General features: G+C 41.6%; 1 protein-coding gene, 1 long non-coding RNA gene and 1 other non-coding gene across 26 annotated transcripts in view; 1 reads left to right on the forward strand and 2 right to left on the reverse strand.

Annotated features, from left to right (window-relative positions):
* Positions 1-4,797: 4,797 nt before the first annotated feature.
* On the reverse strand, positions 4,798-4,925 carry LOC139552921 (U6atac minor spliceosomal RNA). Its single transcript, XR_011670580.1, has one exon. It is a non-coding gene; the product is annotated as a U6atac minor spliceosomal RNA (small nuclear RNA).
* A 273-nt stretch (positions 4,926-5,198) lies between these two features.
* Positions 5,199-9,641, forward strand: LOC139552068 (uncharacterized). The gene is made up of 2 exons (XR_011670380.1): positions 5,199-5,416; positions 8,090-9,641. It is a non-coding gene; the product is annotated as an uncharacterized lncRNA (long non-coding RNA).
* LOC139552065 (formin-binding protein 1-like) overlaps positions 9,348-15,752 on the reverse strand; it is a 105,244-nt gene continuing 98,839 nt past the window's right edge. For 14 of the 24 annotated variants that reach the window (XM_071363439.1, XM_071363460.1, XM_071363446.1 and 11 more), the window contains 2 exons: positions 15,487-15,645; positions 9,348-13,540 (listed from right to left, as the gene is read on the reverse strand). In XM_071363439.1, the coding sequence (XP_071219540.1) occupies positions 13,533-13,540; positions 15,487-15,645 (167 nt within the window). In that variant the 3' untranslated portion in view covers positions 9,348-13,532. Of the gene's footprint in view, positions 13,541-14,570; positions 15,646-15,752 lie in introns of those variants that run through there. The other 10 variants (XM_071363440.1, XM_071363464.1, XM_071363441.1 and 7 more) reach the window with 1 other exon arrangement.

Consider the following 15,752-nt stretch of genomic DNA (forward strand, 5'->3'; position numbering starts at 1 on the left):
CATCCAATGGCATTGAGGAGTATACCACATCAATCACCGACTTCATCAAGTTGGTAAGGGTAAGTAACATCAGATCTGCCACGCAAGCGGTACCGGAGCTCCAAGTCTAGGTCCAAAAGGCTTCTTAACAGCTTCTACCCCCAAGCCATAAGACTGCTGAACAGCTAATCAAATGGCTACACGGACTATTTGCATTGAACCCCCCCCCCCCCCTTTTTTTACGCTACTGCTACTCGCTGTTTATTATCTATTGTCTACACATAATCACTTTACCCCTACCTACATGTACATATGACCTCAATTACCTCAACTAACCTTTACCCCCGCACATTGACTCTGTACCAGTACCCGCTGTATATAGCTTCGTTATTGTTATTTTATTGTTGCTCTTTTATTTTTAACTTCAGTTTATTTAGTAAATATTTCTCTTCACTCTTATTTTTCTTAAAACTGCATTGTTGGTTAAGGGCTTGTAAGTAAGCATTTAAAGGTAATTTGTATTCGGCGCATGTGACAAATAACATTTGATTTGATTTGAAGAAGAAAAATGGTTACATTTCTTTAAAAAATTAGTAATGTTCTAGGAACGTTCTCCAACTGGTTTGACATTGGGAATGTTCTCAATAGTTCAGAGAATGTTAAAAAGCAACCTTATTCTGTGGGAATTTCAGTACTTCAGCATAACGTTTCCTACAAGTTTCCTCATGGTTTTATTTAGTCATGTTCTGAAATTGTACCTAGAACATTGGGAAAGCTTTACATAAAAACCACAATAAAACGTTAATAACATTCAGAGAATGTTCTAAGAATGCTATTTAAAAACATACATTCCATTCTCAGCATCAACAAAACTCTATCCTTCTATCTTGTTAAGTGTGTTCAGGTGTTGGCCACACCCAGTAATTGGCGTGAGTGCTTGTTTCCTTTCAATTGGGAGCAGCTTTGTATGGGTAAAAAAACACAGCCAAACCCTCCTTAACCCGGACGACGCTGGGCCAATTGTGCGCCTCCCCATGGGCTTCCCAGTCCGGCTTCGACAGAGGCTGGACTCAAACTCAGAATCTCTGGTGGCACACCCAGGAGGCATTCAGTGAAAGTTTTAAAGTTATTAAAAACATTAAAATAACTTATAATTTCCAGTTCTCAGAGCGTTAATAAAACCTTCCAGGAAAACATTAAAGGAACCAGAGTAAAACATTCCCAGAACAGACAAAATGTTCACTTCTGTTCTCAGAATGTTTAAAAAACAGTCATTTTTACCACTCAGGAAATATATGGCTTTGTTCCCACAATCATTGTGAAACCAAAAACATACGTTCCCACAACTTCCAAGGAACCAAATGTGCTAGCTGGGTAATGATTACAACACTAGGAGAAAGGAGACTAGAAAATGAAAAGTGATCAAGAAAGATAAAGAAAGGAGAGGGGATGAGTTGGCCTCAGTTCTCTTGGATCAGTCTGTCTGGGGCATAACCCCATGGTCACTTTCAGTCAATAATCCTGCCCCTCTCACCACAAGCCAAATGCCAGCAGCTGATCCTTGGCCCAGCAAGAGGTGATTTTTGAGAAGAATTAAATCAAAATGAATAATTTCTATATTGTACCCTTTTCTATTTTTTCATCAATATATTTTTCTTAGCATTTCCAGATGTTTCTCAGGAAATAAACACATTTCTTGGCAGGACATAGCTCTCCACTGCTAGCACATAACGCCCCGAGAACCATATGTTCTTAGAGCTTGGTGAGAACGTGGTTGTCCTATGGTTATTTTGCATACAACTTTCCCACAACTTTCTGAGAATGGTGCAGGAAAGTTGGTTGGCTATGGAACATTCTCAGCACATTTAAGGAACAAACAAAAAAAAGTAATATTCTTAGTATTTCATTACTTTAACAGAATGTTTTTTTTTTGTATTTTATTATTTTACCCCATTTTTTTCTCCCAATTTCAATTACGATCTTGCCTCATCGCTGCAACTCCCCAACGGGCTCGGGAGAGGCGAAGGTTGAGTCATGCGTCCTCCGAAACATGACCCGCCAAACCACACTCCCTAACACCCGCCCGCTTAACCCGGAAGCCAGCTGCACCAATGTGTCTGAGGAAACACTGTTCAACTGACAACCAGGGTCAGCCTGCAGGCGCCCGGCCTGCCACAAGGAGTCGCTAGAGTGCAATGAGCCAAGTAAAGCCCCCCAGGCCAAACCCTCCCCTAATTGCACTAACAGGGATGTAAACAAATTTGTGCAAAATATTTGACAGAAATATGCTTTTTGTCCATATGGAACATTTCTGGGATCTTTTATTTCAGCTCATGAAACATGGGACCAACACTTCACATGTTGCATTTATATATTTGTTCAGTATAGTTGGACAAAATTAGATCACCAAATTCTAACACTGCACCTCTGCAAGTCTTTCCCTCTCTCTCTCTTAAGACAGGATTTTTCAAATGTTTATCAATGAACTTCCAGTGAATCTATACAGAAATGTTTTTGTGAAGGAAAACAATTATGAGGAAACTGTTCAGACAAGGAGCTGGCTTTGCATGGCTAGGCTGCGCAACCAAACATGCACCCATGTATCCTATGACTCATAAGATGTAGAGCGCCAACATACACCATTTGAATTGCTAGTTTAAATACTGTGACAGGAAACTCTGCTCTTTACACCCGCAAAGTTCATTCGATCCCACAAGAATGCTTTGCAGCATAGAGAGAGAGAGAGAGAGAGAGAGAGAGAGAGAGAGAGAGAGAGAGAGAGAGAGAGAGAGAGAGAGAGAGAGAGAGAGAGAGAGAGAGAGAGAGAGAGAGAGAGAGAGAGAGAGAGAGAGAGAGAGAGACAGAGAGAGAGAGATGCGGTATCTCTCTGGTTGCTTGGGTTTTAAGGTTTGTGACACACAGATCTCAGTCTCCTTCTCCCCAGATCAACTCTGCTTCCACCTTTCCTTCCCCTACTAATTAGCACCCAGCAAATGAGAGAGGCAAAATTATAGGCTAGTCAGCAGAGTGACTGCCCACTGCCTGCAGGAAAGTGAAAAGTCGGTCATAAACTTCAGGTCCTATAACATAGGCAGGCCTGCATTGTAAATGGATAACACCATCAAGAGATGTCTTACGACCACCAGCTAGGCTACTGTAGCTTTGAAAGTGCTAAAAGGGCGTGTTCATGTATAGTCCACACACATACTGTAGGCCTATCTATCTACAAATGGATGCAAGTGGAGACAGATATAATTCATCTAAATAATGAGTCTATTATTCTATACTGCTTCTCTGTAACCTTGTAGGCCTTATCCCCAATAACCTTTTTTAATAGACTGTTGTTGACAATGTAAAGGGCTTAAAGCCAGCTGGCAGTTGACCATGGTCATGATGTTGATGTAGGGGAGTTGGACAGCATTTGGGGCTTTTTGTTGGGACCAGCACAGCACTGAATAAGCCATGGAGCTCCACTGGGCTGCAGACAGCCCCGGTCCAAAGAGTACCTCAGCGCTCAGTTCAGCCTCAGCTAGCTGTGTGGAGGCGAGCAGAGCGGCGGTGACAACATATTTATTCCAGATGGAGAAGAGGACCGACCAACCAACAGACCCAGCTGCTGCTGACCTACGTTTTACTCACATCTTTCCCTTTTCGCCCCCTGCTTTTCAAAATTAATCCCCCTGAAGTGGGCTTAATTAGATTTTCTAATGTGGATACTTGTGTCTATCCACATTTGTTATTTTGTTTAGGCTAGCCTACCTGACAGCGTGGGTTTTGCTGTCAGTGGTCCAGGGAGTCTTGACTCCTGACTCTTCACTGATGCTGTCTGTGTTTTGACTGCTTATCCTTTCATTCAGTTCTCATGAAGTACACATACTCATTTCAATGGAAAACATGCAAACCGTCTTGGCTGTGAAAAAGGCTCCCATGATGGAGAATTACAGAGGAGGGAATGGAACTGATGACACACAACAGGGTTGAGCTCTGCAGTGCAGGGTGTTAGAGTTACGGTCCCTCATGTCTTCGTCTAGAGCTGGAATTGAACATGACAAAAACCTAATATAACAAAGCCTAAAGAACTTGTTCACCTCTATACTGGCACAGACTTTAATATCTCAGTAGCCGGAACTCTCTCAGTTCAGTCCAGGCTACTACCCACCTCCAGGTCTGCCGGCTACAACATCAAAATCTTCTCAAAGTCATTGATGAGAAAGGTTTGATGCTGGTTTCAGCGGGGGGGGGGGGGGGATATATTAGATAGAGCTATAGCAGTAGAGAAACTCAGTCATACACTGCTGCAATACCTATCCCACCAGTCTGCCTGCCTGATGTAGGAGCCACAGACACACATACCGAGGTATCCTGCTGTGGTCTGGGCAGAGGGCCCTGATGTCTTACACAGAGACAAATATTTTAGCAATCTTTATTACAGACACTTCATCCGCAGGCCAGGCATAACTTTTTGAGGGATATGGATTGAGGCAGGAATTGATCTTGTTCTGTCTTTGGTAGAACATGACTGCACTCTTTTGGTCATTGAAAAGACCTACACAAAGATTTCAGTATGTAATTAAGAAGCATTCTCATCTGCATTACAGTGTTACATGCTGTTATCTGTTTTGTTGTGTTTTGGGGCATGAGTAGCAACTTCATTTTGTGAATATTAATGCAAATTGATCATTCTTCAAACCTAAAGCAGCCAATGAAATAAGTGTCCTAGTGAGGATAATGGTTCATAATTGTTATCATGCTTTTTTTGTGTGTGTGTGATGTACATAATACTGTCAGTATTAAATTAATTTCAAGGAGTTGTATCAATTAAAAACTTGGTTGAAGATGCCACGAAGTAAGTGGCAATGCCTTAACCATATATGTGTTGAAGGCCACTAGGGCCTCTTCCATCCTTGTCAAGGGGAGTGCTAACCTTCTCTCCTTTCATACAACACAACAACATAGGGTAAATTATCGCTATATAAACCACTGCTAGCATATAAACTTCTCGATCGCGGTTTGTAAAATTTTATCTACCCTTTTGAGCAAATATACAATAACAGTAAAACGTACTATAACGTTCCCCATACGTGCAATATTTTCTAACATCCAAATCAATGGTTATAAACGTTTTATTCTTTGTATTAATATATATTCCCAGAATGCAATTGTATTTTATTTACATATTATTAGTGTGGGCCAATGACATTGAGTTATAGATACGACGTTTTTCAATCCAGGAAGTCAACAAAATATTTTCGAAATGGAACCAGCTCGTTTGAAAACAAAATGATACGCTTTTCGTTAGTTGTCTACCTACTTTCGTCCTTGTCTCGAAGACTAATAATGTTGTTTGGTAGTAGTTCGCTGCGGTTTTCTCCCCTCCAGCCTCTATCAGCTGATGCCAATGATTTGTACAGTATGAAGCGTTACATATGAGACGTTGGTATGTGAGGCGTTATACGTGTCTATACCTCGATTGTAAAATGTAATATTCAACTAACAACTGGTATTTTTTTGTACTTTTTGTATTTTATTAGGATCCCCATTAGCTGTAGCAAAAGCATCAGCTACTCTTCCTGTGGTCCACACAAAACATTACATAATACAGAACATTAATAGACAAGGACAGAACTGCATACATATTTTATAAAGGCACACGTAGCCTACATATCAATACATACAGAAACTATCTAGGTCAAATAGGAGAGAGGCGTTGTGCCGAGAGGTGTTGCTTTATCTGTTGTTTAAACCAGGTTTGCTGTTTATTTGAGCAATATGAGATGGAATGGAGTTCCATGCAATAATGTCTCTATATAATACTGTATGCTTTCTTGCAATTGTTCTGGATTTGGGGACTGTGATAAGACCCCTGGTGGCATGTCTGGTGGGGTAAGTGTGTGTGTCAGACCTGTGTGTAAGTTCACTATGCAAACAATTTGGGATTTTCAACACATGTTTCTGATAAAAAAGAAGAAGTGATGCAGTCAGTCTCTCCTCAACTCTTAGCCAAGAGAGACTGGCATGCATAGTATTTACAGCTGAAGTCGGAAGTTTACATACACTAAGGTTGGAGTCATTAAAACTCATTTTTCAACCACTCCACAAATTTCTTGTTAACAAACCATAGTTTTGGCAAGTCGGTTAGGACGTCTACTTTGTGCATGACACAAGTCATTTTTCCAACAATTGTTTACAGACAGATTATTTCACTTATAATTCACTGTTTTACAATTCCAGTGGGTCAGAAGTTGACTGTACCTTTAAACAGCTCGGAAAATTCCAGAAAATTATGTTATGGCTTTAGAAGCTTCTGATAGGCTATTTGACATCATTTGAGTCAATTGGAGGTGTCCTTGTGGATGTATTTCAAGGCCTACCTTCAATCTCAGTGCCTCTTTGCTTGACATCATGGGAAAATCAAAAGAAATCAGCCAAGACATCATACAAAAATTGTAGACATCCACAAGTCTAGTTCATCCTTGGGAGCAATTTCCAAACGCCTGATGGTACCACGTTCATCTGTACAAACAATAGTAAGTAAGTATAAACACCATGGGACCACGCAGCCGTCATACCACTCAGGAAGGAGACGCGCTCTGTCTCCTAGAGATGAGCGTACTTTGGTGCGAAAAGTGCAAATCAATCCCAGAATAAGAGCAAAGGACCTTGTGAAGATGCTGGAGAAAACTGGTACAAAAGTATCTATATCCACAGTAAAACGAGTCCTATATTGACATAACCTGAAAGGCCGCTCAGCAAGGAAGAAGCCGCTGCTCCAAAACCGCCATAAAAAAAGCCAGACCGGTTTTCAACTGCACATGGGGACAAAGATTGTACTTTTTGGAGAAATATCCTCTGGTCTGATGAAACAAAAATAGAACTGTTTGGCCATAATGACCATCGTTATGTTTGGAGGAAAAAGAGGGTCGCTTGCAAGCCGAATAACACCATCCCAACCGTGAAGCACGGGGGTGGCAGCATCATGTTGTGGGGGTGCTTTGCTGCAGGAGGGACTGGTGCACATCACAAAATAGATGGCATCACGAGGGAGGAAAATTATGTGGATATATTGAAGCAACATCTCAAGACATCAGTCAGGAAGTTAAAGCTTGGGTCAAATGGGTTGTAGCAAAGTTGTAGCAAAATGGCTTAATAAAGACAACAAAGTCAAGGTATTGGAGTGGCCATCACAAAGCCCTGACCTCAAACCTATAGAAATTTGTGGGCAGAACTGAAAAAGCGTGTGTGTGAGCAAAGAGGCCTACAAACCTGACTCAGTTACACCAGCTCTGTCAGGAGGAATGGGCCAAAATTCACCCAATGTATTGTGGGATGCTTGTGGAAGGCTACCCAAAACGTTTGACCCAAGTTAAACAACTTAAAGGCAATGCTACCAAATAATAATTGAGTGTATGTAAACTTCTGACCCACTGGGAACGTGATGAAAGAAATAAAAGCTGAAATAAATCGTTCTCTCTACTATTATTCTGACATTTCACATTCTTAAAATAAAGTGGTGATCCTAACTGACCTAAAACAGGGAATCTTTACTCGGATTAAATGTCAGGAATTGTGAAAAACTGAGTTTAAATGTATTTGGCTAAGGTGTATGTGAACTTCCGACTTCAACTGTATAAAAGCCCTCTGACTACAATGAAGAGGAAGATGTGCCGCTCTGTTCTGGGCCAGCTGTAGCTTAACTAGGTCTTTCCTTGCAGCTCTCAACCACACAGCTGGACAGTAATCAAGATAAGACAAGACTAGAGCCTGCAGAACTTGCTTTTTGGAGTGTGGTGTCAAAAAAGCAGAGCATCTCTTTATTATGGACAGACCTCTCCCAAATCTTTACAACCATTGAATCTATATGTTTTGACCATGACAGTTTACAATCTAAGGTAACACCAAGTAATTTAGTCTCCTCAACTTGTTCAACAGCCACACCAGTCATTACCAGATTCAGCAGAGGTCTAGAATGCCGCAATAGAGTAATTATTGGAAGACACTACAACTCCTCATAACAGACACGTGTAACGCCTCAAATATAACGCCTCATACTACATTCGGTTACATTCTACTATTGTTTACATATTGTGCATCATGTTCAATGGTCCAACAGAATGAAAATCCAAGCGACAGAACCTAGCAACACTTTCCTGTGGATATCTCCAACTCTTACCGCCAAAAGGACCAGCAGCATGTACAACCGGTAAAGTAAGTGTAAATATCATTTTATTCAACATTCTGGCTTGTAGAGACTGTCTTTTCTAGGTGCGACTTCGGTCAGACAGAAAATCCATGGAGTAACCATGATAACAGTCTGATGTTTAGACAAGCCCCAAGACAGAGCCTCTCCAACCCTAAGTTGTCCAACCATCCCTACTTCACCCTGGAGAGGCTGGGGCCTGTGCTTAGACCGCTGGCAGGTGGAGGTACAGTCAGAGGCCTGAACAGCGACTCCTTCAACTCTCTCCCTGTCTCTATCTGTTTCTTGCTTGTAGTCTTGTTTTATTCTCGCTCTGAACAGCTGCTACTTCATGTAGTATGGATGCTCTGTTTGTGTAACGGCATTGTTGTCATCTCCTCTTTCTCCTCTTTCTCTCATGTTGATCTTCACTGATACGCAAGTATTTGAAAGTGTGCCCGACAACTGATGTAAAAGGGCTTTATAAATACATTTGATTGTACGCAAGTCTTTATACTGCATGTTTTGGTTCTCTAATCTTTCTCACTGGTAGGGTTCTGTTTTTTCAGATGGTTTTACTACAACAGGTGATACCAGGCAAGTAATACGACAGGCATCTGACGATTTCACTGTCAATAGTTTCACTTTTCTTCTGACCAACACATTCCTCGCCTTTCCCACCTTCCCCGTTCTCCCCCAGTGGACAGTGTGTGACTTGAGTTTAACCAGTCGTCTGTGGTGGATGGTGGACTTGTGCAACCTGTGGTTATACTGGACCTCGCTCAGGTATGCTAACACCCTCCCCATTCTCTGGTGATTCACCTGGTATTGTCACAATTGTATTCAGTTCTAGTCAAGTTTATTCCATTTGAACCTATAACCCAGGTTGTTTGTTCTTGGGAAAAACCTACTTGAATGACTAAACTACTAAACTGGGCAGAAATGACAAAAAGTGTCAACATTAGCCTGCTAATAATCACTGAAACAAAAGGGAGACAGTCAGGGACCATCAGCATTTCCAAACATGATGGAAAGAGGAGTATTTGTGGGGCTATTTGACAGCAGAACGAACGCCAGTCTTAGACTTGGAGAGCATCAGAAGTTCCAAAAATGATGGATAATGGAATTTCCCCCCTCAAATTGTCCTTGCACAATGTGGCAGTGTTGTTCTCCGGACCACAGCGAAGACTAGTTATTTTCAACATGTATTTAATTGGCACAGTTTACACAATGCAAATAATTCAGTGCTCCGAAACGCAAGCATATACCAAATGGAACACAAACAGAAAAAAAGTGCGAAACACACCATTTGGCAGACTTTACAAAACAAAAACAATAAAACAAAGTCTTAGCAAAGCGAGAGAGAAGTAACGGTAGGTCCTTTTAAATCGTTAAAACCTTAAAAATAGACTGTTTATTTCCTTTTTTTGTCTTAGTTGAATCAATGTTTATTTATATATTTATATATATTCTCTCTAAATTCCAACAAGCCATTTCTTCTGTACAGGTGCGCTGGGGCCAGGCTGAAGGTCTAGGATGATCTGAATCCAGCATTAGCAGGAGAGGAGATAAGCAGATTCCCCTCTATACTGGCTCGCTTCTGAGTGGGTCTATATGTCTGTCAGCGCACTCTAGATATGCACCTTCTGATGGTCTGCATGGGAAACCAGTTTTGTCTTTTCACTTCTCACAAACAAAACAACTGCCAAATCAATATCTACAATAATCAAAATAAGAGATGGACGGATGGGAATAGCAAAAGGAGACTTTGACCTGACCTGAGTCTCGGGCCAAAGAACTTCTAGATTTGCGCCGCTTTTTTATTATGACAAGTAACTGGGACTCCAAATGATGATTGGATCACTGTTTGCGTGTTGTTCTAATGATAATATACATGGTTTGCATTGATACAATTTCAGTTGCTGCTCTTTGAAATGTTACTTGAGTAGTAATATTGTAATAAAAAAAAAGTTTCAAGACACTCTTGAGCCTGGTCAAAGTAGTGCACTAAATAGGGAATAGGGTGCCATTACTAACTGTTTCATTAGACAAAACAAATATTTGTTATTCATTACTTCATCTGCAGTGACTTCAGGCAGATCAGAGAACTGGTTTCATCATCATAGGTGGTTTGTAATTCAGGTGCAACAGTTTTCCAGCTAAAGAAACAACTAGCTACAAAATAAAAAGCTAAAATCTCTTCGACCCAAAATTGGTAAAAAATTATGACAAATAAAATGAACAAAATAAAACATGTAAAATGTATGTGCCTTTGAGAGGGGGAAACAGTGGACATCATCATCATCTCTGTAGATGTTATGGGTAATCTACCTCGACCACCACATACAAAATAATAACCCCCCCCCCAAACCTTTATTAAAAAAAACAAGAGATGTCTTGACCTATTCAACATACCACAGATAATAGAATGACATCTGTCTTTACACTAAGTGGGAGGACAAATCCATAGAGAGAGATAGAGGACTTTAGTGCCTTAAAGCCCATTTTATCATGGGCAGTGCCATTGAGGACTTTCACCATTTTGAAGTAGTCAACTGGGTGGGACTTCCTATGGGTTATGGAAGGATCACATAATTCCATCCAGGTCACCAGGAGGGATCAGCCAATGAGGTATACTCATGAGCAAACATTCCATAACTGCAGGTGGCAGTAAATCGCCAACCTTGGCTTTAAACCTGTACATACACACTCCAGCTGGCAATATGCACCCTTTCAGTTTGTTTGCCAACTCGTAGTAGAAGAAAATTGACTACTTCAAAATGGAGATGGCCTCAATGGGCTGCCCATGCCCTCACAGACGCCATAATGGGACAGATACAATGATGCGATGTCTAACTAAGTCTATGGATTAAACTAGTTAAGGCCCAAAATGAAGTCTGTCTCGTCTCATATTTAGTCACACACAACCTTGTGGGAAAGAAAGTGTGTGTGTGGATCACAGTATTACAATACTTCCATATACAGTAGTAAGTGGACCATGCAAATTACATGGGAAATGTAACTAATCCTCAAGTTCTCTTCCGGGGTCATTCTGTCTGTTGGGTAGGATATACAGTGGAGACGTTAAACAGCACGGTATGTATCCACAGGATGAGGCTAGTGGAAGCTAACGACCACTTGCCTTCGACAAACTTCTCAAACAAGTACAATGTCAGCCAACAACATTACATACAGTATAACAAATTGACAAATTACATTTTATAACCGTGTACTGTATGCATAAAATCATTCAGAAACAGAAGTTTCGGAATCCAAAACTTTCTTAGCTGAGATTTTGAGCAAGAGGAGTTACTGTGAGGGAGAGCACACACTCACTGTTAAAAAAACACCGGTAGGTGAGCGTGCTTTCAGAGACGACGAACAGTCAAACAGCAACAAAACAAAATAAGGAAGCGCTAGTAGAGGATCCCCAGGCACAGAACCCAAAAGGTGACAAACAGGTTAAGAAGTGTAACAGGCAATGTGAGTTATCTGAAATAAAAAGCGACATGGGCAAACCCCCCCCCCCCCCCCCCCCCGGAGGCGAGCGGTAGGGTGGCGAGTCAAAGCGGAGACAGGGCATGCATGCATACTGCACGCACTGTCCGAGAGAAGCCCCATCCTAAGCTGTGACATGGCCATCAACGCAGCCAATGACCAGCGTCTGCCACCTGTGGTGAAGGGGTTTGAGGAGGGGAGGGGAGGGGTGTGGCCAGAGAGAGGAGCAGACGGGATCAGTGGTGTAAAGCACTTAAGTAAAAATATTTTGAAGTACTACTTAAGTCATTTTTTGGGGTATCTGTATTTTACTTTACTATTCATATTTTGGGCAACTTTTACTTTGACTTCACTACATTCCTGAAGAAAAGAATGTACTTTTTACTCCATACATTTTTCCTGACACCCAAAAGTACTCGTTACATTTTGAATACTTAGCAGGACAGGGAAATGTTGCAATTCACTCACTTATCAAGAGACCGTCCCTGGTCATCCCTACTGCCTCTGATCTGGCGGACTCATTAAACACGAATGCTTCGTTTGATATTTGTTGGAGTGTTGGAGTGTGCCCCTGGCTATCTGTTAATTACAAAAACAAGAAAATAGTGCCTCCTAGTTTGCTTAATATAAGGAATGTGAAATAATTTGTACTTTTACTTTTGATACTTAAGTATATTTTAGCAATGACATTTACTTTTGATACTTAAGTATATTTAAAACCAAATACTTTTATACTTTTACTCAAGTAGTATTTTACTGGGTGACTTTAACTTTGAATTTAGTAATTTTCTATTAAGGTATCTTTACTTTTACTCAAGTATGAAAATTGGATACTTTTTCCACCACTGGATGGGATGCCAGTAACAACACATGATGGTATGGTAGGGAGAGAGTGCAGGTGAGGTGAAGTAATGAAGTAAAGTGAACCTGTCCCCTTTCCCACCCCAACCCCTCTCGGTCCTGGAGCTCCTAGTCCTGTCCACTCCCCAGTCACGTATGGAGGATGTACATGATACTGACAGACACCACAGAAGACACACACTATAAATGAAGCTTTTTCATACACGCATACAGTAAGATGACCAATCGGTCCATGTTTTAGTCCATTTGAAACCTGCAAAATATGGAGCTGCGGTCTGAGAGTGGAATGACTGCGTTGTTTCCATGGGAACTCCACGGCTCTCCAAGTGATGCTGAATCTGGACGGTTCCTTCTGTGATGATGGCTCTGAGTCAATGAGTGAGTGAGAGAGAGAGATACTGCAACTGTATCCACCTGATTGGTTTGGATGCTAGGGTGGACTGGAGGGACACGGTTTGGCTTCCTGTCCAGCCTTCCTGTCTGATGGTCTGGTCAGGTGAGATGGTATGGGTGGGGTGTGGGTGTGGGGGGAGATTGTGTTGCTTCTTCCCCCCTTCCATGAGGGGGAGCTGGTCTTGTCTCTGACCACACCCTGCCGTGCTTTAGGAAGGGGGTTGGGGAGGGGCGGCATGGTAGCGGGTTGGGATTTGAGGCGAGAGAGCTAACAGCCGCCATGATAACGCCGCGTAGCGGAAGCTGAGTTAGTACATCGAGAAGCAAAGCTTTGCAGGGACAACGGAAGCAAAATTATAAATGTGTAATGGACTATTAAAAGATTTATGGGTGCAAAATTGGGATGCTTATTATTGTTGCTTCTGGTCAGAAACTGTTGCAAAAGAAGAGAAATCTACGTATGTATCGGGTTGGATATTGAGATACATCCTAATCGGTCTCCCGTTTTTGTCTCGGTCATGTCTCTCTCTCTTTCTGACTCTATGACAATAAAAGGAACGTGAATGTGGTTGCTCTGTCTCCGAGGCTGCTTGCCCTGCCATTTCTGAGCCAGCCTCTCACACTTTTAGGAATCTGCAATTTGAAAGAAAAAAAAAACAAACAAAAAATGAAAAAAGAACACGTTAGAGTGAGATCTCAGGGAAATAAAATGTTGTTCACATACTAAATGAGGTGGAAGAAGAGCTATTCTTTGCAATTGCCTTTGAAAGGAAATAATATTGTTCTCTGGCGTTAATATCAGTTGCTGTACCTTAAAAGTCATATTTTTTATGATACCGTTTCTAAATGTTAGCCTGGTGTGTGAATCTATCATTTCCAAAAACGAAAAGAGACACTTAAGCTGGTAACAATGTCAAACATGCACCAAAACATGTTATGTAAAAAAAAAAAACAAGAGAGAAAATGACTACCAACATAACATGCCTCACATTTCATTTGGACCCCCGTTTAGCAGGGGGATGAAATGGTTGTGTTAATAGCACTGTCAGAGACGGGATTACTTTCACCGCTATAGGAGAAAGAGTTGTGGAAGCGTATTTGTTGAGCTTTTTGAGATTTGACAACAAAGTTGGAGTCTCTTCCGAGATGCCTTTTGGGCCTATGTTTGCACAATTCAGTAATCTTCAAAAGAGAAATGGCTGGATATTTTAGAGGCATAAAACAGTTTCAACACCATACTGTAGCACATACCATGCTTCTCAAATGGACTCATCTGCACCGAGGTGCTAATTAAAACCCATGCATGATCTGGCAACCAAGCACCAATGTTACAATCAGCCACACGACAAAAATTCCCTTCTCACAACGTTCTCACCGAGAATAATGGTACATACAGCTCATTCTCAATCCTGAATTCCTCTACAAGCGTTCTGGAAAATAAAGGCCCAGAAAAAGAAATAGGCCCTTCCTTGGACCTTTTAGTCTGTGACATTGGTGCATCTTAACAGTAGAGGAGTGAGACAATCCAGGATAGAGGAGTTGATATTCACTGAGCGCTAATAGCCTCCTGAGCTACAGAATGCAGTCCTATGTATAGGGGTGAAGCGTTGTGATTCGGTACATTCATTTGTCACAGTACAACAAAAAAATATGATTGCATATGTTTGTTTTTTTTTTGTTTTTTTTTTACAGCAGAATCAAATAATAATTTGCATATTTCTACATTGTACAACCTAGCATGCTTTACTACTGGGGACAGCAAGCAGTTTTTTTCCCCACACACGATCCTGTGGTTTAACCAAAAAAAAAGTGTATTATATTCTTTTATTCTCTGCAAATATCACCTCGATACTGGCCTCTGTGGGAATATGATTCAGTGGTTAAGACCATAAACATATGTAGTCGAACATACACACACACTTACATTTTGCCTTTTTGTTTTCATCCTGATCTACCTTTGAGGCCAGTTGCTATATGATAAAATATACCTTTGTCAGGTGATAAGAACATCTTGGGGGAAATATGACTGCATGCATATCAAGAACAAAAAAGCACTCATTGAAATCGTCCTTACAACCGGCCCTGATTCCCATTGAGTTGACTGGAAGTAACGACAGACAGTTCTCCTGGCAAACAAGAGGAAACGAGGAGAGAATTCTCTCAGAACCAGTGGGAAACCAAACGCTCCGGGGTCAAGTTTCCCCTTGGTACAGATCTAGGATCAGCTTCCCCACCCCCAATCATGACCTTAACCATTATTGTGGGAAATGTGAAACCGACCCAAGATCAGTGTCTAGGGATAACTTCGCCCTACACCAAAATCAACCAATACCTCTTTTAAAACTATCCTGTCTCCCAAATACATCGAGATACCCATCACATACAACACCACAGTGCATGGGGCCGGTCTCAGCTACATGGTAATCATGACAGAGGCACATGGAGACTTCTGGTTGGTCCATCATTCAGAGTGGAAGGAGTGTACTCGACTCCCCGAGCCCCCCCCCACCCCCTGAAAATGAAAAAAATGCCCTCGGCCCCAAAAGAAAACCCCTTCAGTTAAATGTATGTCATAGCACCTTTGCCGGTCGTTTCCAAAGAGACCTCGACATAAGATGTGGGCACGTAGCCTTCCTCCTCTTCGTTCCTGCGGACACGTGTCCAGCCGTCACCTTTATCCTCCTCTATCACATACAACAGCTCTCCCTCCGTCACTGATATAGTCCCCTCATTATGACCTAGTGGAGGGGGGGAAGGAGGAAAAGAGATGGAATAAGAAAGAGAGAAAGTGAGAAGGAGAGGGGGGAAGAGAAAAGGAAGAGAGAAAGAAAGCCAGTATAGTGTC

Source organism: Salvelinus alpinus, chromosome 24, assembly GCF_045679555.1.
Source record: "Salvelinus alpinus chromosome 24, SLU_Salpinus.1, whole genome shotgun sequence".
NCBI classification, from domain to species: domain Eukaryota; kingdom Metazoa; phylum Chordata; class Actinopteri; order Salmoniformes; family Salmonidae; genus Salvelinus; species Salvelinus alpinus.